The 27,469-nt window shown below is 51.9% G+C and overlaps 3 protein-coding genes across 5 annotated transcripts in view; 1 reads left to right on the forward strand and 2 right to left on the reverse strand.

Annotated features, from left to right (window-relative positions):
* Positions 1–10,985, reverse strand: part of RAD51D (RAD51 paralog D) — a 21,111-nt gene extending 10,126 nt beyond the window's left edge. For both annotated transcript variants that reach the window (XM_082603530.1, XM_082603529.1), the window contains exons 1-6: positions 10,735–10,985; positions 10,344–10,405; positions 10,028–10,146; positions 2,723–2,804; positions 2,346–2,480; positions 1,762–1,857 (exon numbers count right to left, since the gene is read on the reverse strand). In XM_082603530.1, coding sequence (XP_082459656.1) covers positions 1,762–1,857; positions 2,346–2,480; positions 2,723–2,804; positions 10,028–10,146; positions 10,344–10,405; positions 10,735–10,816 — 576 coding nt within the window. In that variant the 5' untranslated portion in view covers positions 10,817–10,985. The remainder of the gene's footprint in view (positions 1–1,761; positions 1,858–2,345; positions 2,481–2,722; positions 2,805–10,027; positions 10,147–10,343; positions 10,406–10,734) is intronic.
* Positions 10,986–12,868: 1,883 nt separating this feature from the next.
* On the forward strand, positions 12,869–19,776 carry FNDC8 (fibronectin type III domain containing 8; the record flags this gene model as incomplete). Its single annotated transcript, XM_082603606.1, has 4 exons — positions 12,869–13,065; positions 16,352–16,718; positions 18,767–19,003; positions 19,559–19,776. The coding sequence occupies 4 exons, from the start codon at positions 12,869–12,871 to the stop codon at positions 19,709–19,711; spliced, it is 954 nt and encodes a 317-aa protein (XP_082459732.1). The 3' UTR covers positions 19,712–19,776.
* A 1,522-nt stretch (positions 19,777–21,298) lies between these two features.
* The window catches only part of NLE1 (notchless homolog 1), a 61,547-nt gene continuing 55,376 nt past the window's right edge, over positions 21,299–27,469 (reverse strand). For both annotated transcript variants that reach the window (XM_082602972.1, XM_082602973.1), the window contains 9 exons: positions 26,736–26,812; positions 26,461–26,558; positions 25,919–26,111; positions 25,318–25,453; positions 25,125–25,171; positions 24,053–24,255; positions 22,386–22,545; positions 22,209–22,279; positions 21,299–21,656 (listed from right to left, as the gene is read on the reverse strand). In XM_082602972.1, the coding sequence (XP_082459098.1) occupies positions 21,644–21,656; positions 22,209–22,279; positions 22,386–22,545; positions 24,053–24,255; positions 25,125–25,171; positions 25,318–25,453; positions 25,919–26,111; positions 26,461–26,558; positions 26,736–26,812 (998 nt within the window). In that variant the 3' untranslated portion in view covers positions 21,299–21,643. The remainder of the gene's footprint in view (positions 21,657–22,208; positions 22,280–22,385; positions 22,546–24,052; positions 24,256–25,124; positions 25,172–25,317; positions 25,454–25,918; positions 26,112–26,460; positions 26,559–26,735; positions 26,813–27,469) is intronic.

Consider the following 27,469-nt stretch of genomic DNA (forward strand, 5'->3'; position numbering starts at 1 on the left):
CCGACCAGGGATTGAACCCAGGCCCTTGGAAGTGAAAGTGCAGAGTCCTAACCACTGGACCACCAGGGAATTCCCTGGATGTCACTCTCTTGATTAGGCTACATTATATGGCAAAGGGAATGGGCTACCACCCCGTGATTACATTATGTTATGTAAGATGGCATGTTGCGTTTTGCTCTTACTCTTGTGCTGTCTTGAAAAAGCAAGTGGCTATGCTGTGAACTGCCTATGCAAAGGGCCACATGTCAGGAACAGTGGGCAGCCTCAAAGAACTGAAGGTGGCCTCTGCCAGCAACCAGCTGCCAGCAAGGAACTGAAGCCTCTAGGAAATGAATTCTGCCAAAAACCTGAATGAACTTGTAAGTGGTTCTTCCCCAGTTGAGCCTCCAGATAAGAACACAGCCCAGCTGCCACCTTGATCACGGCCTAGGGAGACCCTAAGTAGGGGACCAGGCTAAGCTGTGCCCAGACTCCTGACCTACAGAAACTGTGAGGTAATAAATATGTGTTGTTTTAAGTCACTAAGTTTGTAGTAACTTGCTATGCAATAATAGAAATATATACTATCTAATGGCCCTACAGTAAAAAATATTGTCTTTTGACCTGGAAGTTGAGAGATTTGGGTTATAAGCTTTGTTCTTATCCTAAATATGTGGTGACTTTGGGCAACTGACTGAATGTCTCTGGCCCTCACTCTCCTCATCTCTAGAAACGAGAGGGTTGGATTAGGTCAGGACTACTTGACTTCATGTCTCAACACATGGGGGTGTCATAGCCTGCTACAATTCCTATGGCAAGCATTTGTTCAACTATTGTATGTTCTAAAGTTTGTAAAAATGCTTTACTTTATATACAACCCTGGGTATGCCCATGGGAACATGTTATGCTTTGGGGTGAGAGATCAAGTTTAAGATGAATTAAACTATCCTCTGTAAGGTGTCTCCCAAATCTAAGAGTGTATAAATCAGTGCACCAAATCCTGTCTAAGCACCTATCAGGTGTAGCAGGGTACCAACCCAAATGCCATTCCAAACCCCTCTTCCTTGTTAACAGGACTCTGAATGTGTTCAAGTACTGGGCAGAAATCTCCTGACATCAGGGAAGGTGGGCCCAACCCCTGGTCTAGGACAAACACATAGCTCAGTTTTGGTCAATTAGATGTAACGGGAACAGGGAAGCGTACTGGGGGGTTCCAGAGGAAGATTTCTCTTCCCTTATAAAAGGGAAGAGGTACAGAAAAGAGGCATCTATCTCTCACTGACCTGAATATGGATGTAATATGGATGTGTGAAGACATGATGCTTTGAGCCATAGCAGCCACTTTGCAATCATGAGGGGGAAGAGCAAGAGAACCAGGCACACCAACCTACAGCCCTGACATTATGGACTTGTCAACCTCCAGACTCACGTGAGATAATTAAAAGTCCTCAAGGTTCTAGTGTCTGTCAGATAGACTCTATTACTTGCAGCTGAAAGTAATCTTAACGGATCCGGCGTTGGAATGCAGAGATGAATATGACATGATCCTTGCACTCAAGGAAGGGGCTTACTGTTTAGTGGGGAAGATGGGCATGTAAATGAGGCGGCACTCAGGAATGAATTAAGCATCCAGAAATCCCATCCTGGGAGCGGCAGACACAGCTAGAGTCACCAGATTGCACATCTGCGTTTCCAAGCAGAGTCTGTAGTAGGACACCTGCCCACATGCAGACAGCACTGGCCAGCTGGGGGGAGCAGGGAGGGGCGGAAGAGCAGGCTCACCTGCTGGGACACAGCGCCTCGCAGGTCCTGCAGCACATCCAACATCCGGAAGATGTCAAACGCACGCACCACCTGGATCCTCTGGAGAGCTCCGGCCTGAAGAGGTAGGAGATAGAAGGGAGAGCTTTGAGGAAGAGGAGCAGGGGGTCGTGCAAGATGAAGAGGGATCTTGAGGCTGAGCAGGAAGAGGCACTTAGACGGAAGGACTTGGGTCCAGGATGGCAAATGGGCTTTATCTGATGGGCCAGTTCTCACCCAGGTGGCTGCCTGGGTGCTGAGCTGCAAAGCCAAGTCAGAGCTCCGTGGGAAGGAGGGATAGGACTGACTAGTGTGTCTTCCGTGGGCAAGAAATGGGAGAGAAACACAGATGCTGGGGTGTCTGGCAGCCCTGAATTAGGGTACGGCAGGGGTGGGATGATGTCATCCTGGGGAGGCTTTCAGAACAGAAAGCATTAGTAGAACAGCAAGTTTCAAAGCCAGAAATATCTATTCACACAAATGACCAAACTTCTTGCCACGTTAGATAATGGGGTCTTACTTACGGTGTCAGAACCTCAAAGGGACCCACCCCTCCTGCTCTTTACCTGCTCCTCCTCATCTGGGGTTCTGGCCTGAAGCAGCTGGAGAATGCGGGAAGCTGTGAGCCCTCCGTTGGAGTCGATGTATAGGACGTTCTGTTGCAGGCCATGGGCCACGTTTGCAGCCACACAAAGACATACCTGAGTAGAGACGGGGCACTGGGTGAACTTGAGCCCTCAAGGAGGGCTCAGCATGGGTGCTCCTACCAAATTTTGTCCAGATCCCAGAGACACGAATGGGCCAAGTCCAAGCCCCACTCCTCACCACCCATCTTCTCTCTTCCGATCTCTGAATCACAAGCACGCTAGCAGAAGCTTCCCCAGGGATCCAGGGCTATGCACCCACCTCCCCCAACCCTGCTGGCTGCTGGACGCACGTGTACCTGGGTTTTGCCGCTACCTGGGCCTCCTACGATTTCAGTCACTTCTCCAGTATAGAGACCAGCATCCAGCAGTTTGTCCAGGCTGATGGCAGAAGAGGAGGCAAGAGAATCAACCGAGGGGATTTGAGGGAAGGGAGGGGAGTAGGAACCAGGAAAAAAAAGCAAGACGTCCCTTCCAAGCACTGTTCTGTCCAGAGACACTCTAACATCTCTGGCCAGGAGGCTTCTCCTGGTAGAGTTACCTTTGGGGAAAGCTGGCACGGCTACATGTTCCTCCTCTGGCCCCTCATCCTTTCACTCTCAGCTTACAGACCACTCTGGGTGATCACTTCTCCACAGACGTCTCTTTGCCACCCCATCCAATGGTCCTCTCATTCTCCATCTCAGCCCCTTCTGGGTTTCCTTGATAGCATTTCCCATCATTTGTCATTTTCTAAAACTTTGAAATAATTATAGATTCACAGGAAGTTGCAAAAAACAATGTACAGGGAGGTCCTATGTACCCTTTACCTAGTTTCCCCTAAGGGCAGCATCTTTCACTATAAGATGTATTGTACTACACGATAACATCGCAAATTGACACTGGTGTGATCCACAGAGCTTATTCAGGTTCACCACCATTATTTCTGTGTGTGTCTGTGTGTAGAACTCTATGCCATTTCATCACATGCATGGGTTTATGTAACCACCGCAATCAAGATACAGAACATTTCCATTCTGCAAGGCTCCCTTGTGCCACCCGTCTATAGCCACTCCCCTTCCATCCACCACTAATCCCTAGCCCCTGGCAACTGCTTAATCTGTTCTCCATCTCTATTGTTACGTTATTTCAAGAATATTATGTACACAGAATCACACAATATGTAACCTTTGTGATTGGCTTTTCTCACTCAGCATCATTCCCTTGAGATCCAAGTTGTCACATGTATCGATAGTTTGTTCTTTTTTACTGCAGAGTAGTATTCCATGGTGTGGATGGACCAAGTTTGTTTAACCATTCACCCATTGAAGGATATTTTAGCTGTTTCCAGTTGGAGGAAATTATGAATAAAACGGCTATGAACATTTGCATACAGGTTTTTCTGTAAACCTAAGTTTTTATTTCTCTAGAATAGATGTCCCAGAATACAACTGTTGGGTTGTACGGTAAGTGCATATTAATTTCACAAGAAACTACTAACTTGTTTTCCAGAGTGCCTATGCTATTTTACTTTCCCGCCAGCAACGTATGAGGTAATCCAGTTTCTCCACACCCTTACTTGCATTTGGAGTTATCACCATTCTTTTTTTTCTTTTTTTTTTTTTTTGCGGTACATGGGCCTCTCACTGTTGTGGCCTTTCCTATTGCGGAGCACAGGCTCCGGACGCGCAGGCTCAGCAGCCACCGCTCACGGGCCCAGCCGCTCCGCGGCATGTGGGATCTTCCCGGACCGGGGCATGAACCCATGTCCCCTGCATCGGCAGGCAGACTCTCAACCACTGCGCCACCAGGGAAGCCCACCATTCTTTATTTTAGCCATTCTAGGAGGTATGTAGTAATATCTCGTTGTGGTTTTAATGTGTATTTCCCTAATAACCAGTGATGTTGAACCTCGTTGGTGAAATGTCTGGTCGTGTCTTTTGCCCATTTTCTAATTGCATTGTTTGCTCTACTGCTGAGTTTTAAGAATTCTTTATATATTCCAGACGCAAGTCCTTTGTTGAATACACGGATTGCAAATATTTTCCCCATTCTATCGCTTGTCTTTTCATCCTCTTGCAGAGCAAAAGTTTTTGGCCCAGAGCACCCTGGGGCAAGGACTGGGCCTTGTTCACCCCAGAACGGGCACAGTGGCTGAAAGACAGGAGATGCACAATAAATGTTTCCAGACAAACGAGTGACAGAAGGTTCCTATGTTATCAACACTCTGGCTGTGGAAGCCTTGAGATAAATTCAAGTCATGGCCAATCCTCATCCAGTTTCTGTCCCTAAACCACCAGGAAACAGGTCACTACCCACACCCCATATCCTGCCCAACCGAGAGGGCAGACAGCAGAAGCAAGAACAACTACAGTCCTGCAGCCTGTGGAACAAAAACCACAGTCACAGAAAGATAGACAAGATGAAAAGGCAGAGGGCTATGTACCAGATGAAGGAACAAGATAAAACCTCAGAAAAACAATTAAATGAAGTGGAGACAGGCAACCTTCCAGAAAAAGAATTCAGAATAATGATAGTGAAGATGATCCAGGACCTCGGAAAAAGAATGGAGGCAAAGATCGAGAAGATGCAACAAATGTTTAACAAAGACCTAGAAGAATTAAAGAACAAACACAGATGAACAATACAATAACTGAAATGAAAACTACACTAGAAGGAATCAATAGCAGAATAACTGAGGCAGAAGAATGCATAAGTGACCTGGAAGACAGAATGTTGGAATTCACTGCTGCGGAACAGAATAAAGAAAAAAGAATGAAAAGAAATGAAGACAGCCTAAGAGACCTCTGGGACAACATTAAATGCAACAGCATTTGCATTATAGGGGTCCCAGAAGGAGAAGAGAGAGAGAGAGGACCCGAGAAAATATTTGAAGAGATTATAGTCGAAAACTTTCCTAACATGGGAAAGGAAATAGCCACCCAAGTCCAGGAAGCGCAGCGAGTCCCATACAGGATAAACCCAAGGAGAAACATGCTGAGACACATAGTAATCAAATTGGCAAAAATTAAAGACAAAGAAAAATTATTGAAAGCAGCAAGGGAAAAACGACATATCCTGCCCAACCTGTGGGCTGAAATTTCACCTCCTTCTCATCACAGCCTATACTAACACCTCCATGTCCTGGCCACGTGCATCCCTGTCCCAACCCTGTAATCACCTCCATGGGCTCCAGCCCTTTGTGATGGTCCTTGAATACCTCCCATGACCCCTCTGTATAGGCCAAGCAGCACTTAAGTAAGCACCCCATCTCTTTCAATTCCAGGGCCCCCATGATTATAACCACAGGGCCCTGCTGGTCAAAACGCTCTGGTTACCACTCCGGCCCTGCGGCTTCTTGGGATAACTGTGCTTACCTTGGCTCTGTGTAATCAGCACCTTTTTAAAGAGCATCCAGCCTCTGCCACTGCTGGCTCCCATTCCTCCCACTGAGATCAGAGAACCCCCAGTCCCATTACAGCAGTGGCTCTCCCAGTGTGGTCCCCAGACCTGCAGCATTAGCATCACCTGGGAACTGATTAGAAATGCAAATTCTCAGGCCCCACCCCAGACCTACTGAATCAGCAACTCTTAGGGTGAGGACCACATCTGAGTCTCAATAAGGATACATGTTCAAATCTGAACACCATTAGGCTGGACTAGTGTTTCCCAGGCCTGCCTGCATGTTAAAATACCCATGCGAGTTTTAAAAAAAGAGACCTGTATCAGCGATTCCCAAACTTGTCTGCACACTGGAGTCACCTGGGAACTTAAAAAATACTGATGCTTGTGTTCCACCCCCGGAGAATGTGATTCAATTGGTGTGTGTGTTTGGGGGCGCAGTATAGGGCTTTGGAATTAAAAAAAAAAAACTCAGGTAATTCTAAGGGACAGAAAAGTTTGGGAACCACTGGCCTAGAGCAATGAAGTCAGAATTTCTAAAGGTGAGACCCAGGCATGAATATTTATTAAACTTCCCAAATGATTCTAACATGCAGCCTGGGTGAAACCACTGGTCTTAACTCTCCAGTCAAGAATCAATCTTGGGACTTCCCTGGTGGCACAGTGGTTAAGAATCCGTCTGCCAATGCAGGGGACACGGGTTCAATCCCTGGTCCGCGAAGATCCCACATGCCGCAGAGCAACTAAGCCTGTGCACCACAACTACTGAGCCTGCGCTCTAGAGCCTGCAAGCCACAACTACTGAGCCCACGTGCCACAACTACTGAAGCCTGTGCGCCTAGAGCCTGTGCTTTGCAACGAGAGAAGCCACTGCAATGGGAAGCCTGCGCACCTCAATGAAGAGTAGCCCCCGCTCGCCGCAACTAGAGAAAGCCCGCACGCAGCAACGAAGACCCAATGCAGCCACAAATAAATAAATAAATAAATTTATTTTTTAAAAAAAGAATCAACCTCATTCTTGGCTGTGAGGATCAGTCTCCGTAAGGAATTCCCAGATCCACCTCCCAGCGGACTTCTCACCTGTTTCCATTCCATGTCTCCTGATGGACCTTCCTACCAATCACCTCTGCTCATCAACATGGACAGACCACCCCGCTTCCTCCGCCTGCCTTGTGGAGCGGAGGTGCAACCGGGTCTTACCACATGTTTTGGACACAAGTGATTTCTGGGATTTATCCTCCACCTTTCCCTCTGAACCGGGTTTTAGTCATTCTTTCAGCCATTCATTCAAACATCGCCTGAATGTGTCACATTTCCTGAAGGCCTTTTTCTAAAACGAGGAAGAGGCAGAGATGAACAAGACACAGCTCTGGCCTTCAGGGAACCACCCATCTCCCCAGATAGTACAGCTTCTTCCAAGGCACGCTACGTGCTTTCTTGCCCTCGTAAAGATCCACGGTGCCCGCCAGCATTACAAGCTGTGAGAAAGCCTACACCAGGGAAACCTGCTTCGTTTGGGTTAACCAGCATTTTCCCGAACTGTTGACTACAGAACTCCCCTCCCCTCCCGTATTAGAGTTACATCCATCAAGTGTCCAAAGAACACTGTGAGGACGGCTAGCAACCTACTGGGTCGTCTTTGATTCTTCACATCTCTATTCCCCCTGGCAGGAAGGCTTATCACATTTCTTCAACGTGCCTCCTGCCATCCCCTGCCCTCCATCGGCTCACACACCCTCCCCTGCCATATCCTCCTGGGCCTCTCTCCTGCCAGGCTCCCCAGCCCCATCCACCCAGCCCACCTCCACCCTATGCCTGTAACTCTACTTTCACAATACAGCCTCCTGCCTGGAGGAGGCAACAGGGTAGATGCGTTAGAGGTGGGTTCTTTTTTTTTTTTTTTTTTTGAGGTGGGTTCTTATGCTTAGGAGCCTGACAGGTGTGATGTCAAGAGCCTGGTCTGCCACTTACTAGCTGAGGTATCTTTTTTTTTTGGCCTCGCCATACAACTTGCAGGATCTTGGTTCCCTAAACAGGGATCAAACCTGTGCTCCCTGCAGTGGAAGCACAGAGGCCTAACCACTGGACTCCCAGGGAATTCCCTAGCTGCGGGATCTTGAGCAAGTCACTTAACCTGAGTCCCGGTTTCTTCATCTACAGGATGATGGTTTTCATTGCAACGCACTCATTGTGATTGTGAAGATAAATGAAACGACATACCTGGAGTAACGGTGCCGGAGTACTCAGAGAAGGCCCATCCGTTCCTCACTGCCCAAGGCCCGCCTCCTGCCTAGAGCTTTCCTGAACCTCTCTGATCTCCCCTGCAGTGACTCACCGTGGCTGCCATCTTGACAGTTTATCACCCGACTGCTTCCTCTGTATAATGCTCGTTTTATAAGCTCCCAAAGGCCAAGGCTGCTCCTTGTTAGTTACCCCCTCATTTTTTTTTTTTTTTTTTTTTTTTTGCCACATCATGCAGCTTGCGGGATCTTAGCTCCCCAACCAGGGATCAAACCTGGGCCCCTGGCAGTGAGAGCTCCAAGTCCTAACCACTGGACTGCCAGGGTATTTCCAATCACCCCCTCCTTATGCTGCCTCCACGCATGCTCACTCCTCTCCCTTGTGTTTACCTGCCTTCTCTACCCAACGGGTTCTTAAGTGCCTTGCCTCACCCATACCCGTATCATCTGCACTTATCTGGAACCCGTAGGCACTCGGCCAGGGCTTGATGAATGACAGAACTGAACCCCCAACCCAGGGAAAGCAAGCACTGTGCTCTATGAACCTTGCCAAGAGAACGTGTTATGGAAACAGGGAGGGCCAAACCAATCCAAAGACCTTTGTGGTGGCAGAGTTCTTTATCAAATTCTGCACAAACAGGCCAAGAATGAGGTCAGACTTCCTTGGCCAGAAGCTGCCTGTTTTCTTCCAACTCTTTCTCTCTCCACACAACACGGCAGAAGGTAACTACTCTCATTCCCTCCTGCTGCAGAGTATGGGGAATGAACCAAGTTCTGGATCAAGTGCCCCAGGGCTGGAGCCCCACCTCTGCCCCTCACTCCTCTTGGGCTAAACTCAAGTGGGGTTAATAATCACTAACTTGGGCTTCCCTGGTGGTGCCGTGGTTAAGAATCCGCCTGCCAATGCAGGGGACACAGGTTCGAGCCCTGGTCCGGGAAGATCCCACATGCCGTGGAGCAACTAAGCCCGCGCCACAACTACTGAGCCTGCGCTCTACAGCCCACGAGCCACAACTACTGAGCCCACGTGCCACAATTACTGAAGCCCGCGTGCCTAGAGCCCGTGCTCTGCAACAAGAGAAGCCGCCGCAATGAGAAGCCCACACACCACAACCAAGAGTAGCGCCCACTCTCCACAACTAGAAAAAGCCCGCGCCCAGCAACGAAGACCCAACACAGTCAAAAATAGATAAATTTTTAAAAAAAGAAAAAGGGGCTTCCCTGGTGGCGCAGTGGTTGAGAGTCCGCCTGCCGATGCAGGGGACACGGGTTCGTGCCCCAGTCTGGGAGGATCCCACATGCCGCGGAGCGGCTGGGCCCGTGAGCCATGGCCGCTGAACCTGCGTGTCCGGAGCCTGTGCTCCGCAACGGGAGAGGCCACAACAGTGAGAGGCCCGCGTACCACCAAAAAAAAAAAAAAAAAGAAGAAAAAGAAAAAAAAATCACTAACTCACAGGGTCACTGAAGAGATTATACAACCTATTATATAACCAGTGGCTGGTATGTAGTAGGCACTCAGTCAACGTTAGTCCTGCCATGCTCTCTCTTGCCCCATCCTTAAGGGAAAGAGGGGGTAGGGGCAGAGAAGAGTTGCTCTGATCTGCTAAATAATAATGAAATACTGCCATCTTGTGTTATAGGACAGTGGTTCTCAACCAGCGGCAATTTTGCCACCCTGGGGTGGGGGGGGTCATTTGGTCACAGCTGGAGACATTTTTGATTGTCAGACATAGGAAGGGAGGTGCTACCCGGCTTCTAGTGGCTAGAGGCCAGGGATGCTGCCAAACATCCTACTATAAGTGCAGGACAGCCCCCCCCAAGTAATTCTGCATCCCCAAAAGTTAGGAGTTGGAGAAACCCTGTTATAGCTTAAGAGAACGCAAGTCCTGAACATCCTCACCACTGTTTGAAAAAGCCTGCTCTCCCTAGACTCAAGTATCCAAAGCCCGCCTCTCCCCTTTTCCCCCAAGTACCCACACAAACCTTGCAATGCCGGTGGACAGGATGGCAGTGGAGGTCTTCAGCTCCTCGTAGAGATCAGCGCCATTGAAAGGGAAAGCTGCGAACTGAGCCAGGAGCACCCGCCTCAGGGCGACCAGGGCCTGCGGAAGGGGCGGGGAAACTCAGGAGAGGGCCGGGGCGCTCCGACCCGAAGCAGCCCAGAGTACTCGGCAGTGACCCGCCAACGGAGGAGGCCCCCAGGGTCTCATACGGCCCCCTTATCAATCTCTGGGAACCCCTCTGCTCAGGGATGGGCATTTAGAGACACCCAGGTTTGGAGGAGAGACTGTCAGCTCACCTTATAAGACAAGCCACACTTCTGGGCTACTTCCTCCAGGTCTGCTGAAACCAGGTCCACCACTGAAAGCAAAACACGTGGGGTTGGTGGGCAGGAAGGGAGGCTCGGGGGCCTCCCTCACTTGACTTTTCCTCGCCTACGTCGACTAGCTGAGCCGCAGGACCTGGAGTGGTGGCTGGCACACAGTGGGGGTTCTACCCTTCCTGGGGCGTGGCTAGCCCACTCCCACCTTCCCGGGCTCTCAAGGAGGCTGTGGGGGGAGGAGGGGGGAGGGGGGAGGGGAGGGGAGGGGTGGGGAGGGACCCCCTCTCGGGTGTGCCAAGGCCGGGGCCGGCCTCCGTCCGCGCTGGGCCCGGCCGCGTGGCCCGCACTGGCGCACGCCTGCGATCACCTGTCTTGATCCCGTGGCTCCGCAGAAGCTGGACCATGTCCTGGGTGAGACCCGGGCACAGTCCGGCCCGGAGCACGCCCATGTTCCCTGGGGGCCCGGGGCCGCTCGTCCCGGGGACATCCGCGGGGCCCTTTCTGGACCAGCGCGGGAGGCGGGAGGCGGGAGGCGGAGGCGGCGCGGAGGGTGCGGAGCCTGCGGGGACGCCGGCACCCACAGTCCTCCCGCTCGGACCGCGCCGCAGCTTCCGGCTTCCAGGCTCCAGGGCCCGGCCTGCGGCGCCACCTGCTGGCCACGGGCCGGATGCGCGAGCCGGGCGGTTGGGGCGGAGACGGCGCTGGCAGCACGGAAACGGCTCCCCTGCGCCGAGGCCACCGCGCCCAGATCTGCTACCCTGCGCCCGCCTGCGTCTCTGCCTTCTCCCCGATCTCGCCTCCCTGCAGGCCTCCCAGGTGCAGCCTTCTGTTCTGAACACTGGGCCAGAACGTCCGATCGGACGGACCACCCCTACGCTCAGGGACGTACTTGTTAGTGAGGGAAGACAGGAAAGAGGAAATCAAATAAATCAGATAATTACCGATAGTTTGATGGGTGCTAAAAAGCAGCAGAACACAGAGAGGGCATCTGCTTCTCTATTTTCCGAATAAAAGAATTTGTAAATGAAAGACAACAAAAACCCTGAGTATATAGAACACACACACACACACACACACACGCACGCACAAAATAATTTGTTTTTAAATGTCCTTTGCTTGACCTCATCCTCTGGAAGAAAGTAAACAACTTTAGGGCTTCCCTGGTGGCGCAGTCGTTGAGAGTCCGCCTGCTGATGCAGGGGACACAGATTCGTGCCCCGGTCCGGAAGGATCCCACATGCCGCGGAGCGGCTGGGCCCGTGAGCCATGGCCGCTGAGCCTGCGCGTCCGGAGCCTGTGCTCCGCAACGGGAGAGGCCGCAACAGTGAGAGGCCCGCGTACCGCAAAAAAATAAAATAAAAAAATAAAGAAAGAAAAGAAAAGAAAAAAGAAAACAACTTTACAGGGTTACCTCCTCACAATCCAGTAAGGTAGGTGCTATGTTTATTCCTATTTTACAGATGAGGAAACTGAGGTGCAAAGAGGTGAAGTCATTTGCCAAAGGTTTCACAGCCTGTAAGGGCAGAGCTGGACGTAGGGTGGACAAAACCACATGTAGGTGCAAAGCTGGTGCTGTTTTAACAGCGCCCCCGTCCCCACCCCCCGAAGTATGTTTTCCTACTATGACCTGTTTTCTTTAATTTTTAAAAAATATTTATTTATTTATTTTATATTTAGGCTGCACCGGGTCTTAGTTGCAGCACGCAGGATCTTCGTTGAGGCATGTGGGATCTAGTTCCCTGACCAGGGATTGAACCTGGGCCCCCTGCATTGGGAACATAGAGTCTTAGTCACTGGACCACCAGGGAAGTCCCCCTACTGTGACATGGTTTCCTTGAGAAAAAGAAACAACACAACGTCTGGCCCATTTCTGTATGCCTCTGCAGCACCCACCATTGTCACTCAACACATGAAGACGCTTGGGGTGAGGCTGTGGCAGAATTTAGAATTCCAGCAGTAAAACCTGGGTATATGTGAACTATGAACCTCATGAACCATCCAGGCTTTCCCTGTGCCTACACAACTGGACGAAGGGGGTTTGCTGCCTAGGATTTCTGGATATAGAGTCTCAGGATTCTAGAGACAAAGTCCCCCACTCCCAGAGGCCCAGTCCAGTACTGCCTGCCTCCCTCCATGTCCAGGTGCCTTTGTGTCACCATCAGTCTCCTCCTTCCTAGGGCAGGTCCGAAGGGCACCGGTGGTGAGCATTCTGAGATTTTCAGAGAAGAGCAGGGCTGCCGTAACCACAGAGCCTTAGCCCAAGGGGTGTTGTAGTCTCTTCCTTGACTCTACTCACTGCTGACATTGGCCCTGGGCAGCAGCAGCTCAGATCAAGGGGGAGGCTGGCCCCTAACTGTTACACTCTCTGATGATTATGAAGTCAGCTCATTACACCCCCATCCCACCCAAACTAAGGGTGTGTCCTCTGCCTCCAGTTTCTCTCTGCTTCCTGTCAGCTTGGTTGTCCTGCATGGTGGCGGCTGGGGTCCCAAACAAGGTAGATGGCGTCAGAGACACTCAACAAAGTGGGAGATGGGGAGGAGACCACGCTGAGGAAGGAAACCCTCAACGTTTTGAACACACTCAAGCACGTGTCGAAGCCCTTTCCAAACCCCAAGTCTACGAACAGGACCATCACCACCAAAGGACGCCCACTTTCCTCAAGGGGCAGTTTGGAGGAAGATGCCATTGATCTACCGTAAGACACAAGTCTGGTCCTTTTCTCCTTTCTAAAACCAGACCTGGGGGGTGGGGGTGGGAAGAGGGGCTTGAAGAGGCAGTACTTCCTTGACTTATCACAGTCACGACTCCCAGGGAAGAGCGTGTGTGCAGGTTGCCTATGGAGTCCTGACCTCAGATCAGTTCTTGGAGGCGTGCCGGCCACCGCCTCCGGGAGGCCTTCCAGGATTAGTCAGAGATTTCCTGACAGTGCTTGTCATCCTGCTTTGTCCTTGTCATCCTACTTTGTCCTCATCACCCCCACATAGACCCCCTGCCCCCTCCACTCCCCATGGCTCCTTTGCCTCATCCTCCCTATTGTACCTTCACCTGACTGGTTATGTGCCCCCAGTAGCCTGCCTGCTTTCAGATTGAGGTTTGCTGTTCCTCCTCAGTGATTCTGGGTTTCCTTTGCTTCATTTCACAAAACTCTTTGAGCACTTACAAGGTATCTGGCCCAAGGTTAAGTTCTGAGAATGCAGAGCCAGAAAGCACAGTCTCTGCCTTCAAGGAGCTCCCAGCCTGGTGTGTGTGTGTGTGTGTGTGTGTTTGTGTCTATGTGTGTGTGTGTTGGGGGGCTATCAGGCAAGAACTGAGAATATTACAGCATGGTCTGCGCTATGACGGGACAACTGGAGGAAACAGAGGAGGCTTAGTGTAGCTTGGGAGGCTTCATGGAGGAGGTGACTCTCATAGGAAGGGAAGGAATTAGCCAGTGGAGGGATGGTGGTGTGGGTTGATGTGGACTGAGGGAACTGTCTGACGGGAAGTTTCATGGGTGTGTGACCTGGGCAATCACACACAGCCCGACACTTAGAAGTGCCCTATGCTTAGTTTAATGCTCAGCTGTCACTGTCCTGAAATTCTTAATAATTTCTGAAGAGGGGGTCCTGATTATATGAAAGGGATATGGTGTCCACTCCCTAAGGGACCTGTAAGTAAGCAGGTATGGCTAAAGTGATGGATGCTTGTAGGAAACTTCCTGGTATGGGGCGCAAGTCTTGGGCTAGGAGACCAAGTTTAAATCCAAGTTCTACCACTTAGATATAGGGCCATAGACAAGTTAAATAAGATCAGGGACCCTCGGTCCCTCATTTGTAAAATGGGGCCAACACCATCCAGCAGGGCTACTGTGAAGATCACTAAGCCTGCCTTCCATGCCCCTTCAGCACTGGTGTTTCCAGTCAGTAAGTCTAAAATAGAGATGCGTTAGGACAATCTATAGTAAAACTGACATCCATACCCAGACTCTCTTCAGCCTATAAAGGGCCTTGGTGGGGGAATCATCTATTCCAAGCATCCACCAAGGGCTAACATAAGAGGTTTGGGCTGATCAGGATTTCTCAGGGGGAGGTTGATGGGGCTGGAACTCAAGGAGGAAAAATTTGGCCTTGATCAACCAACCATGAAGCTGGAGGCTGTCCTGGCATAAGGGGTGTAGGGGTGTGTGTAGGTGGCTGGATCTGGCGAGAGCAGCCCGGGGAGAAAGGGGACAAAGCAGTGGAGGGGAGCCAGAAAGCACCAGGGGCAGATGGGAGCTGTGCAGCATGGGGCCCAGGAGATCTGGGTTCTGGTTCCAACTCTGCCATGGACTCACCCTGTGACCTCGGTCAAGGTGCTTGGTCCCCAAAGGCCTTGGGACCACTCTCTCAAGACAGGGTTCTTCAGATTGAGAGTTGTGACCTATGAGTGGGTCAGGAACTCATTCTGGTTGGTGGAGACCAGTATTACAAAAATGAAATAAAATAGAATTGAAAATTTCAAAGCACATCACACACAGAGTAAGGATTGGTTTGTGAAACATTTTAGTTACATGTGTATGTATGAGTATACTAGCTTGCCAAGAAATATGTATTTCTTACTTTGGCTTAAGAGAAAAAAAAAGATTTGAAAGCCAAATGTTTTGGATTCTGTACTTCAACAGCAAAACCTTTTAAAGAGCAGGGAAACATGTACAAGGTTTTTCTTTGTAATAGCAAAGAATTGGTAAGCATACAAATATCCATGTAATAGAAAACATACAGCGGTTAAAATGATTGAAGCAGAGCAGATTAATCTAAAATATACAATGTTTTAAGTAAAAAACAGCAAGCTGCAAATGGGTATGTACTGAATGATACCATTTATTTATATAAAGTCTAAAAATATGCAAACTAATAACATATGAATGTAACAAACCTATAAGGACACATGGGGAATAATAAATACAAAATTTTCAATTTACTGCACAAGCTACCTCTGAGTGAGAGGATGAGGAGAGAGGTGGGGGAGTGAAGTATACAGGGGCCTTTAACTGCACTGATAAAGATTTAGTCCTGAGCTGGATGGTGGCTAAATGGAAGCTTAATATATTATAGTATGTTCATTTCCAGTTTTATTGAGACACAATTGAATTTTAACAATGCATTAGTTTAAGGTGTACAACATGATTTGATAATTGTATATATTGTTAAATCATTACCCTAATAAGCGTAGTTAACATCCATCACCACAGAGTTACAAATTTTTTCTGTGTGTGATGAGAACTCTTAAGATCTAACCTCTTAGCAACTTTCAAATATGCAATACAATATTGTTAATTATAGCCACCATTTTGTACATTACATCCCCATTAATATATTACTCTTGATATCTTGGAGTGTGTCTGAAAGCTTTCATAATTTAAAAAATTTAGAATGGAAGAAAAAAGTTTTTGAGAATTCATCCTAATATATGTATATTTATCTGTACTGTTAATTTTTACATGCTATATATTAATAAATATTGTTAAATGTTATAAAGCCTAAGAAAATAAATTAGTAATTACATAATAAACAATAGTGAATAAATATTAATAAAACTTAATTTATTTTTCTTCTAGATACTTTTAGATATTTTTCCATATCCCGGTAGATCATTGTGGTCATTCCCTGGGGTGTTTGCACCCCACTTTGGAGGAAGGACTTAAAGTTTCAGCAGTGTTTCTAAAAATGTCGTTCTCAGAACGTTTGCATCAGAATCATCTGAGGATCTTATTAAAGATGCTTTAGCAGCTTCCCCAGTCCCATTCCATCTGGGGACCAGGGACCAGGAATATGCATTTTTCACTAGTAAGTGTCCTTGTGAGTTTGAGGCACTGCTGCCGAGCAAGAATGTTCTGAGCTGCTCAGAAGCAGCTGGGGGCGCTGGGTACGTTGTGCCCGAGGCCTGCCCGCCAGGAGTTTCCAGGCAGCAGGGGCCGGGGTGGCCTCCTTCGTCTGTCTCACCTGTCTCCCTTCCCACTCCAGGAAGCAGATGCCAATGGAGGATTCTGAATGCAGCTCCGATGACACCAGCATCTCCCCCGTGTCATCCACTTTGTCGAATCTCATCAAATTGGCCGTGACTCAGCCCAATAGCAGCTTCTTTGCAGGGATGCTGGAGGGCGAGCTGAACAAACTCAGCTTCTCCTCGATGGGCAAGAGTATGGAAAAGGGGGACCTGGCTCTCTGCCCCCAATCTAAGTCCCAAATAGCCCCTGGTGGCCTGCTGGACCTTGACAACCGTAAGGTGGACACAGACACCTCCTCAATACCCTCAGCGTCCTCTGTGGTCCTGGATGTGCCGGAGGCACCCTTCATCTGTGAATACACGGTCAGCGATTCCACGGCTGTGGTGCGTTTTCCCCTCCTTGTGCATTTGGTAAAGGCTTAATGGCTGCCCCCAATGTGCCAGGCACTGAGCTGAGCTCACTGGGAAGTGTGAAGATGCCTGCCTCCCGACCTCAAGAACTCCAGCACAAGCTAGAGAGGGCTCAATGCTGTAGGAAAAGTTCAGATTAAGTGCCAATAGGGATTCAGAGGGAAAGAAATATTACTTCCAGGTGCAGAAATAAGCTTTGGTGGCATTTAGTAACATTTGAACTGGGACACAGAGGTCGGATTTAAACATCTAGAGATGGGGAAAGGCATTCCGTGGAGGGCTGACACTAGCAGAGGCTCACAGGTGGGAAAGTATGGAAGGAAACACCTAGGTCCAATCCAGGGCTTCTCATACTGTCCTGCGCCTGCAGATCTGATCATCTAGTTACTGGTAAGATTCCTGGGCTTCATCCCTAGAAGTTCTGATTCAGTAGGTCTAGGGTGGGGCCTGAGACTCTGCACTGCTAACAAATTCCCAGGTGGTGTTGATGGCCCATGGACCACATGTCGAGTAGCACTGTTCTAGATACAGGGAGGGAAGAGAGCAGGAGTTAGTCTGGGGTCACTTTCCAGAGGTCCTTTACCATTACGCTACGTTATAGATTTTTCAGTAAGCAATAACGATTAGCTTTTTGCAAAGCTTTGTATCAGGTGATAGATGCAATTTGAGCTATATTTTGGAAGATAAATCTGGAAGTCCCATTGTTCGATGGCCTAGAGCAGTGTTTCTCAGTGTGGTCCCTAGACTGCCAGTAGCATCAGCATCGTATGGCAACTTATTAGACATTTAAATTCTCGCTTTCCCTACCCCCTACTTGGGCCTCCTGAATCGGAAACTGGGGTCAGGGGCCAGCGGTCTGTGTTTTTGTTTCTTTTTTTTATACATTTATTTATTTATTTTATTTTTGGCTGCGTTGGGTCTTCGTTGCTGTGTGCAGGCATTCTCTAGTTGCAGCGAGCGGGGGCTGCTCTTCATCGTGGTGCGCGGGCTTCTCATTGTGGTGGCTTCTCTTGTTGCAGAGCAGGGGCTCTAGGCGCACGAGCTTCAATAGTCTTGGCTCACGGGCTCTAGAGCGCAGGCTCATTAGTTGTGGCGCACGCACTTAGTTGCTCTGCAGCATGTGGGATCTTCCCAGATCAGGGATCGAACCCGTGTCCCCTGCAATGGCAGGCGGATTCTTTTTTTTTTTTTTTTTTTTGCGGTACGCGGGCCTCTCACTGCTGTGGCCTCTCCCGTTGCGGAGCACAAGCTCCGGACGCGCAGGCTCAGCAGCCACAGCCCACGGGCCCAGCCGCTCCGCGGCATGTGGGATCCTCCCCGACCAGGGCACAAACCCGTGTCCCCTGCATCAGCAGGCGGACCCCCAACCACTGCGCCACCAGGGAAGCCCAAGCAGGCGGATTCTTAACCACTGTGCCACCCGGGGAGCCCCCAGTGGTCTTTGTTTTAACAAGTCCTCCGGGGTAGGACTCTGCCCACCAGAGTTTGAGAACCACTAGCCTAGTTAGAGGAGAAACTGGAAATGGGAGACAAGACAGGTGACTGCAGGGCCAGGAATCCGCAGTTATAAAAACTGTCTGAGATCCTGGCTTGGCAACCACTGTTGTAGTACAAAGTGTACGGACTCTGGAGCTATTGGTTTGAACCTTGGCTCTGCCACGTAACTGCTGTGTGACCACGGGCCAGCTACTTGCTCTCTCTGAACCTGTAACGCCATCTGCAATGAGTGAGGTGGGCGGGATGATGGCTAAGGTCCCTTTCAACTGACACACAGTCTAGAATACGGAGTGAGGGTACCCTCTGAGGTTGGTAAGGTTGCCCAGGGAGAGGTGCTCACGCTTCGGGCTGGTGGGGCCATATTTAGAGTTGGGAGTGCCTAACACTTGCCATCAGTTCTACCTCAGCTCCAGCAGGAGCAGGGGCGGGAGTGGGGTCTTCTGACCCACGTTGTGAGGGATGGCGGGGTGGTGAGGGGAGGCCAGGCCAGGTCTGAGGAAGTCTCGGGGGTTCTCTTCCCCTAGATTTCCTGGACCTACGCCCCAGGCAAGCAGCAGGTCAGTTTCTACCAGGTTCAGTTGCAGGAGGTGGTCAGGAAAAGTGATAGTGAGATGCCCAAGGCAACGAATCGCCCATGGATCTTCAATAAGGTCTTGGGCACCACCATCAAGCTGATGCAGCTGAAGACGGCCACGAGTTACTGCCTGACTGTCCGCGCAGCCAACACCGCTGGGATGGGGAAGTGGTGCAAGCCCTACAAAGTGAGCCCTGGGAGAAGGCGGGCCCGAGGGGTGTGGACCAGGGGTTTTGGAGGTTGGGAACACCCCTATACCCCCACGACTCGTCCTCCTGCTGGCTTTCCTTCTCCCTGGGAAAATAAGCCTCAATTCCAGGCCACTCTCCTCTGGGAGGGTTCAGGGTTCAGCCACTTTGGGGCCCACTGGGAATGCAAATTAATCTTTTCATTCATCTCTAACAAGTCTCCCAAAGCCATTGGCTTCTGGATTCTTCAACTTAGTATCAATAATTGTGAGTGGGTCAGGAAGTCAAGGGCATTGAGGGTAAGAGAGGGAAGAGGCTAAAGCGGGACAAAGAAGGGAACAGCCTGGGGGTGGGCAGGAGAGGCCCCAGTAAAGACAGCACACACCCGGGGAGGCACAGATTTGAATCATGCCTCTTTGTTCCTGTTCCTGGTGTCAATGAATAGGTTGGTAAGGCTGTGGAGACCCCATTTAGCAGACAAACGAGGGGGTGGCAGAGTCGAAGAGGTGAGCTCAGGGTCAGGAGTTCTGAGGACGTTGGTTGGTTTATTTCAGTTTGCAACCGATGCTACAGACTTGAGCAGCTTCCCCGAGAACAATCCTATCCAGATCACTGTGCGGCGCAAAAAACCCCAGAGGAAAACTGTGTCCATGGGGTTGGAGGACATGCGGAGGCTAGAAGATCTGGAACACCTCTTTCCCTACTAAGGGGGAGGTCCCCAGGAAGCCCCTTAACTACTTTCAGCTTTGGACCAGGGCCCTTAGGAACCGGAACCATGAAATGTACCAGCAGCATCAAGCCAGGGAACCGCTGATCACCCTGCTGGCCCTGGGCCTGGGGCCGAGGCCAGATGGGAGCTTCATTCACCTGGAGACACCGCAGGCCAGGCCAGGTCAGATCAGCCTCCACTGCCCATAGCTGCTAGGCTTCCTTCCCCAGATCTGCGCTGGTCCACGTCCCTCATTAAAACCTGCACGTCACCCAGCACCTTGGAATTCTGTTTCATGCCGCCGACAGCCTCAGCTGGGCCGTTGCCACCCACCCTCCTGGCTTCTGCCAGGACCAAGAGTCCAGGTGGGTCAGGGGATGGGGCAATGAGGTGACAACATCACCCCTTCCCCATGGGAGGAGGAGATGGTCCTCAAAGATTAAAACACACACCAGGAAAAAGAGCAATGTTGGGCAGAGGTAGCGACAGCCCACACAGTCAGCCTCAGACTTGAGCTCTGGGGGACATGATGCAAAGTGCACAAGCTTTGGGGGGAGGGTCTGACTTAATTCTGTCTCTTCCTGGATGTGAGGGTACAGGCAAACCATTTAAGCTTCTCGGGCTCAATTTCCTCATCAAAAACATGGGGATGTGGTCTGACCCTTCCCGGCCCGGCTGCAGGGTTACTGTGAGGGTCCCGTGAGAGCGCAGCAGAACAGCGCCTGGCACCGAGTAGGACCTCAGCCCCCGCTGCCTCCCTCGGCCCCTCACGCAGTCCCCCTGCAGAGACGGGCCAGGTGGAAGCCAAGAACCACAGCCAGGCGACGATGTAACAGCGCAGATGGGGCGGGGGAGGGTGAGAAGGAACAAGATGTCAGAAGTGCTGTGGCCCCGAGCGGTCCATACAAGGATGGTTTGGAAGTCAACCTGAGTAGATGCACCTTCGTATTGGAAGACAAAGTGGACGCAAGACGCACGGAGGGCAAGATCTTGGCCAAAGGTTTGAGGATGTCCTGGTGGGGATTCCCGTCACTGTGTAAGTCTTCACGGGGCAGAGAACCATCCTCCCCATTACACCACCCCCCGCTTCCTCCAGAGCTCCCACCACTGCATGGCCTGTTAGAGGGAACCCTCTGGGGCAGCCGCCGCCTTCCTCTCTGTGCTGCGAGAGCCCAGTGGGGCTGTCTGAGGCCGAGGAAAGCACCCCAGAGCAGCACAAGTCCTTGTGATGGTCAAAGTGTCCTCTATCTGTGCTGTCCAAATCAGTAAGTAGCCCTGAGCTGGTATGACAACTGCATTTCTAAATGGCCCCAATTCTAGTTAATGCAAACATCTTCATGTGGCTGGTGCCAGCGGAATGGACAACACAGCCTTACATCATCCTCTGGCCACTAACATACGGGCTTCAGCCCATCTCCCCAGCCTCAGCTGGCCTCTCCCTCGTAGGCACGGTGGGAATAGAGGAAAGGCAACTTCCTGACCAGCATGGTTTTGGTGTAGCCCAGAGGGAGGGGCTAGACAAGCTGACTTAGCATAATCCTCAGTAAAGCCCTGAGAACCTGGGACAAGAAATCATAACCAAACCTTCAAAATATAAGTTATTTATTTGGTCACAGAATCTGCGGTCTGACCCTAAAGAGACGGCATTCAGGAAAGGAGGCAAGGGCAGCAGTGAGGGCCGGTCATCGCCCGGCCCCCCCGCCCCCCACCCCCGTGCTGGCACCAGTGAGCTACCAAGTGACAGCCAAGGGCTGAGCTCAGTGATAACCTCCCTCGACCTTCAACCTCCTGCTCTGGGGAGGGACGCTACTGGGGTCTGTCTGAGGACGGCAGGCCACGCTCATTCTCAAGGTCATCACCCCGGCCTTTGGTCTCCATCAGGGCAGGCAGCTGGCAGAGGCTGAGTCTAGGTGGGGATCCTTGGGATTTCTCACCTCCTCCATCTGTGGAGAGAGGGATGGAGCAGGATGCGGATGCCACCTCGGGAGAGGGAGGCGCCGTACAATCCCAGGAGCCCACTAAGGGGAGAGCTTGTGGTCCCCCCCGCCCCCGGTCTACTCCCCCCGCCCTGGCTACTGTCCCTGCTCCAGCCACCGGCACTTAGGCCAGGTGCCCGCCACTGCCTCGGCCAGGACCTCATCCAGGGGCCTGGCCCCTGCGATGCCCACCAAGGCTGTCCGATGACGAACAGTGGCAATCCTTTACAAGTACACAACCTTCAGGTTCCAAAGTGTATTCACCTATCTTTGATCCTCCCGTCTCCGGGTAAGTCCCAGGAGACAGGGGAACCAAGCTCTCCACGACGGCACACTGAAAGGCAGAACAAGGACTTGACCTAGGTCCCAGGACTCCAAAGTCCAGCGTGCTAAGAACTACCACCTCCCGCCGGAGGCTACCGTCTCGGGACGGTGTGGGCCCCTGGAGAGCCCTTGGAACTCTACACCACAGGGGATGGTCACCAAGGGCAGGAGAGCCGCCACCTCCCCCAAACTCACATCCGGAGGCATTTGTCCTTTCCGCCACTTGCCACTCTCTGGCCATCTGGACTCCAGTCGACAGCGTATACCTGAAGGGGGGAGGGGGAGGGGGACAGTGGCGGAGTGAGGAGGGTGGGGGAGGGGGGCCAGGCTTCAACTCCCTCTCAACCACTTGCCCACGAGGGTCGGCCGCACCTCATCCGCGTGGCCTGGCAGGTCTGCGGCCAGCTTCTGGGCCTTCACATCCCACACCTTCAGTGTGCTGTCACTGCTGCCACTGACCAAGAGCCGGCTGTCGGCCGACCACGCAATCTGGTACACGGCAGCCACGTGGCCACGCAGGGAGGCCAGGTACCTGGGCCAGGGGAAGGAAGATGAGGATGGATATGAGATCTTCAAACACGCCTGAAGGGTCCTCTATGCCCACAGCGGTGGTTCTCAACCTTGGCTGCGTGTCAGGTTTACCTGGGAACTTTTACAAAATCTCACTGTCTGGTCCCCACCCCAGACCAATTTAATCTTTACCGGTCATTACGATGCTGGAAAACTTCTCCAAATGAGTTGCTTCTAGAATGCTTCTTGCCAGGCCTCCATACCTGCTCAACTTTGCAAGCCTCGGAATCCAATGCAGCCGTCTGCTTAGCCCATCTGCACACCACCCTCCCCCAACCACCACGACAGGTGCCTGCTGACAGGTGGCATGGAGAAACAGTGGGCCAGGCCCACCTGGAACCTGGTCGGGACAGACTGGCTGTGTCTGCTGGTGCAAGTCGTTGGGCCTCTCTGAGACTCAGTTTCCTTATCTTAAAAAGAAACCAGGGCTTCCCTGGCGGCGCAGTGGTTAAGAATCCGCCTGCCAATGCAGGGGACACAGGTTCGAGCCCTGGTTCGGGAAGATCCCACATGCCGCGGAACAACTAAGCCCGTGCGCCACAACTACTGAGACTGCGCTCTAGAGCCTGCGAGCCACAACTACTGAGCCCGTGAGCCACAACTACTGAAGCCCACGCGCCTACAGCCCGTGCTCCGCAACACGAGAAGCCACTGCAACCAGAAGTTCGCGCACCGCAACCAAGAGTAGCCCCTGCTCGCCACAACTAGAGAAAGCCCGTGCGCAGCAACGAAGACCCAACGCAGCCAGAAAAAAGAAAAGAAAAAGAAACCGAATGATCTGTTTCACAGGGCTGTGGTGTGAAAATACACAGAGACTGACACATAGGTGCCCCTTCGCCCTCAACAAGGGTTTCCTTGCTCCTTTCCTCGCCCATGCCTCTGCCTCTCCTCCTAACTAACTGCAAGGGCACTGTGCCTCGTCATAGCAGTGCTTCTCAGACTTGAGAGGTGACCTTGAAATGCAGGTCATCTGATCCCCAAGGTCTGGGGTGGGGCCCAAGGTTCTGCATTTCCATCAAGCTCCCAGGTGATGGACTGCCTCACTCTGAGGAGGGCCAGATAAACACTGGACCACAAACCCACACTTGTGCTGCATCCCCGGCCCTTGGCTACTCTTTTCTTTGGGCCATGCCGTACGGCTTCCAGGATCTTAGCTCCCCGACCAGGGATCGCATCCCTGGCAGTGAGAGCACAGAATCCTAACCACTGGACCGCCAGGCAATTCCCTTGGCCAGCTTTAACATCATTTCCCTCCCTAGATATGAAAGAAGCTAGCATTTTCAGCGCCCACTTAGTGATGGTGCTAAACGGACCACCTCATTTAATCCTTGTAACAAAGCAGAGAGGTAGGGGGTCTGCACATTCAGAAGAGGAAACAAGAGGCTCAGAAAATCCAAACACTTGCCAGGGCCAAGCTCCCTCCGGAGGAAGAGAGCGACGCTCCTCCCCTCCCCACGCCCGCCACTCACTTGCCCGTCCTGCCATCCCACAACTTGATGGACTTGTCAAAGGAGGCGCTGGCGAGGACGCGCGCGTCCGCAGAGAAGACCACCTGGTTGATGAGGGCCTGGTGCCCCGTCATCCGTGCCAGGGGCTTCTTGTCCTCCGCCGGGGACCACAGGAACAGCGTGAAGTCGTCGGAGCCAGACACCAGCCTCTCTGGGCCCCGGCCCTGGGGAGGCACAAAGCGCACCTGGTCTCAGAGAGGAGAGCCCGCCCTTGGCAGCGAACACACCACTGACTGCTCAACACCAGCACGGAGTCCAGGACTGGAGAAAGGAGGCTGGTTACCTCCCCCAAAGGGAGACTTCAAGCACACGGGACGGGACCATTTCTATGACGTATAATTCAAGAAGAAGCAAGGTACAGAGTGGTGTGCTAAAAAGGGGAAGGATTTTACATGTGGGCTTGTATACGCGTGTGTATCCGTACTGTGTGTAGTGTACACGTATATGTGTATGTGTATATATGACGTCTCTGGAAGGAGACACAAGACACTGGTAGCACTGGATGCTTCCAGAAGGCACGGATGAAGGTGCAACAGAGAGGAGAGACTTTCCACCATCTAAAATGGCCCCTACTGCTTTGTGTTCTCTGCATTTAAAAAAATTTTTTTTATTTTTTGGGCCATGCCGTGCAGCATGCAGGACCTTACTTCCCCGACCAGGGATCGAACCCCGGGCCCTTGGCAGTGAGAGCGCCGAGTCCTAACCACTGGACCACCAGGGAATTCCCCTTTTTGTTTTCCTTGAAACTTAGACCATGTGAATGTGTTACTGAAACCAAATAAAATAAAAAAGAGAGGTACCTGAGGATTGCAAATAAACAGATGAACAAACAAAACAAAATGAAATAAAATGATCCCCAGCACATTATGGTTTTTAGGATTGTAAACTAGGATTATCAGGAACGACTTTCCAGAAAAGGTACGTTCTGAGCTGGGGCTACAAGGGAGAAGGGCCTGAGCGTCTGCAGTGTTTTGGGGACAAGGAGAAGAAGCGCATAGAGCTGGCGGTGCCGGTGAGTATGGCAGATACTCACCCGCACGAGGCTGTAGCGGCTCAGAGCTCTCTCCTTTAACTCCTGCACTGTGTCCAGGTATCGAAGGAGAGAAGGAACAAGGCTGATGAGAAAATCCAACACAAAGAGCAAGTCCCCGCCCCCCCAGCCTAGGTCCGCCTCTTGCATGTGAAGCTTGAGAACTGGCTCCTTCTCCCCACCCCCGCTCACTCACAGGACCCTCGGAGATCCTGGGCGTTAACTGAGGCCTCAGCTGGGTCAAAGGCCCCTGTGCGCAGGGCGTAGTCGGTGCTGAGGGCCATGGTGTTCACCCAGTGGCCATGGCCTTGCAGAGTCCGGCACAGCACACCCTAGGGCAAAGGGAGACAGGTCAGACACACACAGAGCAGTCTCCGTCCCTGGGAACATGCACCCCCAGATCAGCCCCAGAAGATGGGCACTGTGGGACTCAGAAGCAGGGCCCTCATTCACTGTGATCTGAATCAAATCACCCCTCTGGACTCAAGTCTCTCCTCATCTGTAAAATAAGGGTACCAGCCCAGAGCACTGTTTCTGGAAATATGTTTCACAGAAGGGAAATGTCACAAAAAAGGGCTCTGGTCAAATAAGTTTGGGATACGGCAGGTTCGATAAACCTAAATAGGCTTCCTACAGCAGGAAATTTCCAGAGCCTGGCCGTGCTAAGGGGTCCTGGAACCTCCGCTATAATAAGACCCCTGTTCCCGAAGCACTTCCCCAACCACCCAGGAAACAGTGGTCAACCTCCCTGGCCCAAGATTTCCCCAGGCTGGTTCCGGGCCTCTCCCAGCTCTTACATCATGAGCCCTCCAGACTTTGATGGTGCGGTCCTGGGAGGCGGAGTAGAGAAGCCCGTCCCCTCCCCACCGGAGACAGGTGACTGACTGTGTGTGCCCAGTGAGGATGCGCTCACAGCGGCCCGCAGCCGTGTCCCAGACCCGCACGCTGCCGTCCTTGGAGCTGCTGGCCACGTAGCGGCACTCGGGGTTGCTGGGAAGAAAGGGAGACGTGTCCTCACTTCTGACCTGGGGATGCCTGTCTTCCAACACTGCCTCCCGATCCCCAGCGCAAAGACCAGGGATAATGTCTCGACAGCTTCCTGACCCCAAGATCTGGCTGCGCTGCAAGGTGGCTCTCAGGCCCCGTGATGAGCACCACCGCCCTCCCCCCGCCCCGCCCGCGCAACACAGGTGCCGAAGACCTTCCCCACCGCCCGCCACGCTGTCACTGCCGGTCAGACTGCCTACCCTGTCCCCTCACATAAGACTCCTCCAAGCAGGGGAGGGCTACGGCTTTGAAGCCCTGGCTCCTCATTCACCCAGCTGTCAGTGTCACTCACGCGTGGAGGGGCTCCCAGCTCAGGGCTGTGATCCACTTGCTGTGGCCGGCAAGGGTCCTGCCCACTTGCTTCCCTGTGCTTGGGTCCCACAGGAGAACCTGAAGGACAGCAGCTCATCGAAAGTAACCCTCCCCACCCTTCCCCTGGTCCCACCAAGGGTCCCCCGCCCGTCGCCCCCGCTCACCCCTCCCCGAAGACCCCAGAACCTGATTCTGACCCATCTCGCAGGAAGGGAGCCCCAGAATCCCTGCCTAATTACCCTGACCCCCATCTACCTGGCCATTCTTGCAGCCTGAAGCCAGCTTCTTGCCGTCTGGGGACCAGGATATGCTAAGGACCCAGTGTCTGTGTCCTAAGAAAGCAGTGGGGGAGAAAGGGGGACCACACCTTTCTTTATCCCCGTTGCCTAGCAACGCCTGGCACGCTGCAGAAACTCCTTAGCTAGCTGCTGAATGATTGAACGATCGAACAGAAGAGATGAGGCTTCCTAGGCAAAGGCAGAATCCCTCCCAAGTGCTAGGGCCGTGCATCTCGCCGCACAGGTAACACTGCCACTTTCTAGTAGTTCCTTATGTGCTACACAAGGATATAAAGTTCTTTCACACACATCAGTCCTACAGTTCTCGTGACAGCTCTAGAGTATGGGGCAAAGCAAGAAGTATCATCCCCATTCTCCAGATGAGAAAACCAAAGCTTAGAAAGGAAGCAAGGCCTACCTACAAGATCACCCAGCTAGTGTGAGGTCCCCAGGCCAGCAGCATCAGCAATGCCTGGGAACTTGAAACGCAAATTTCAGGTCACACCCCAGACCTAAGGAGACAAAATTCTGGGGGTGGGACCCAGAAATCTATATTTTAACAAGCCCTCCAGGTGATTCTGATGCACGTTCAAGTTTGAGAACCACTAGGGCAGAGACTGGATTTAAGCCTGGCTCTCCTTGCTACCAGGCAGTTAGCCCCTGCCCACAACCCCACGCTGACTCTTCCGTCCAGTCTCTGCTTGTTTGTAA

The sequence above is a fragment of the Mesoplodon mirus genome (assembly GCF_964341445.2).
Source record: "Mesoplodon mirus genome assembly, chromosome: 18".
NCBI classification, from domain to species: domain Eukaryota; kingdom Metazoa; phylum Chordata; class Mammalia; order Artiodactyla; family Ziphiidae; genus Mesoplodon; species Mesoplodon mirus.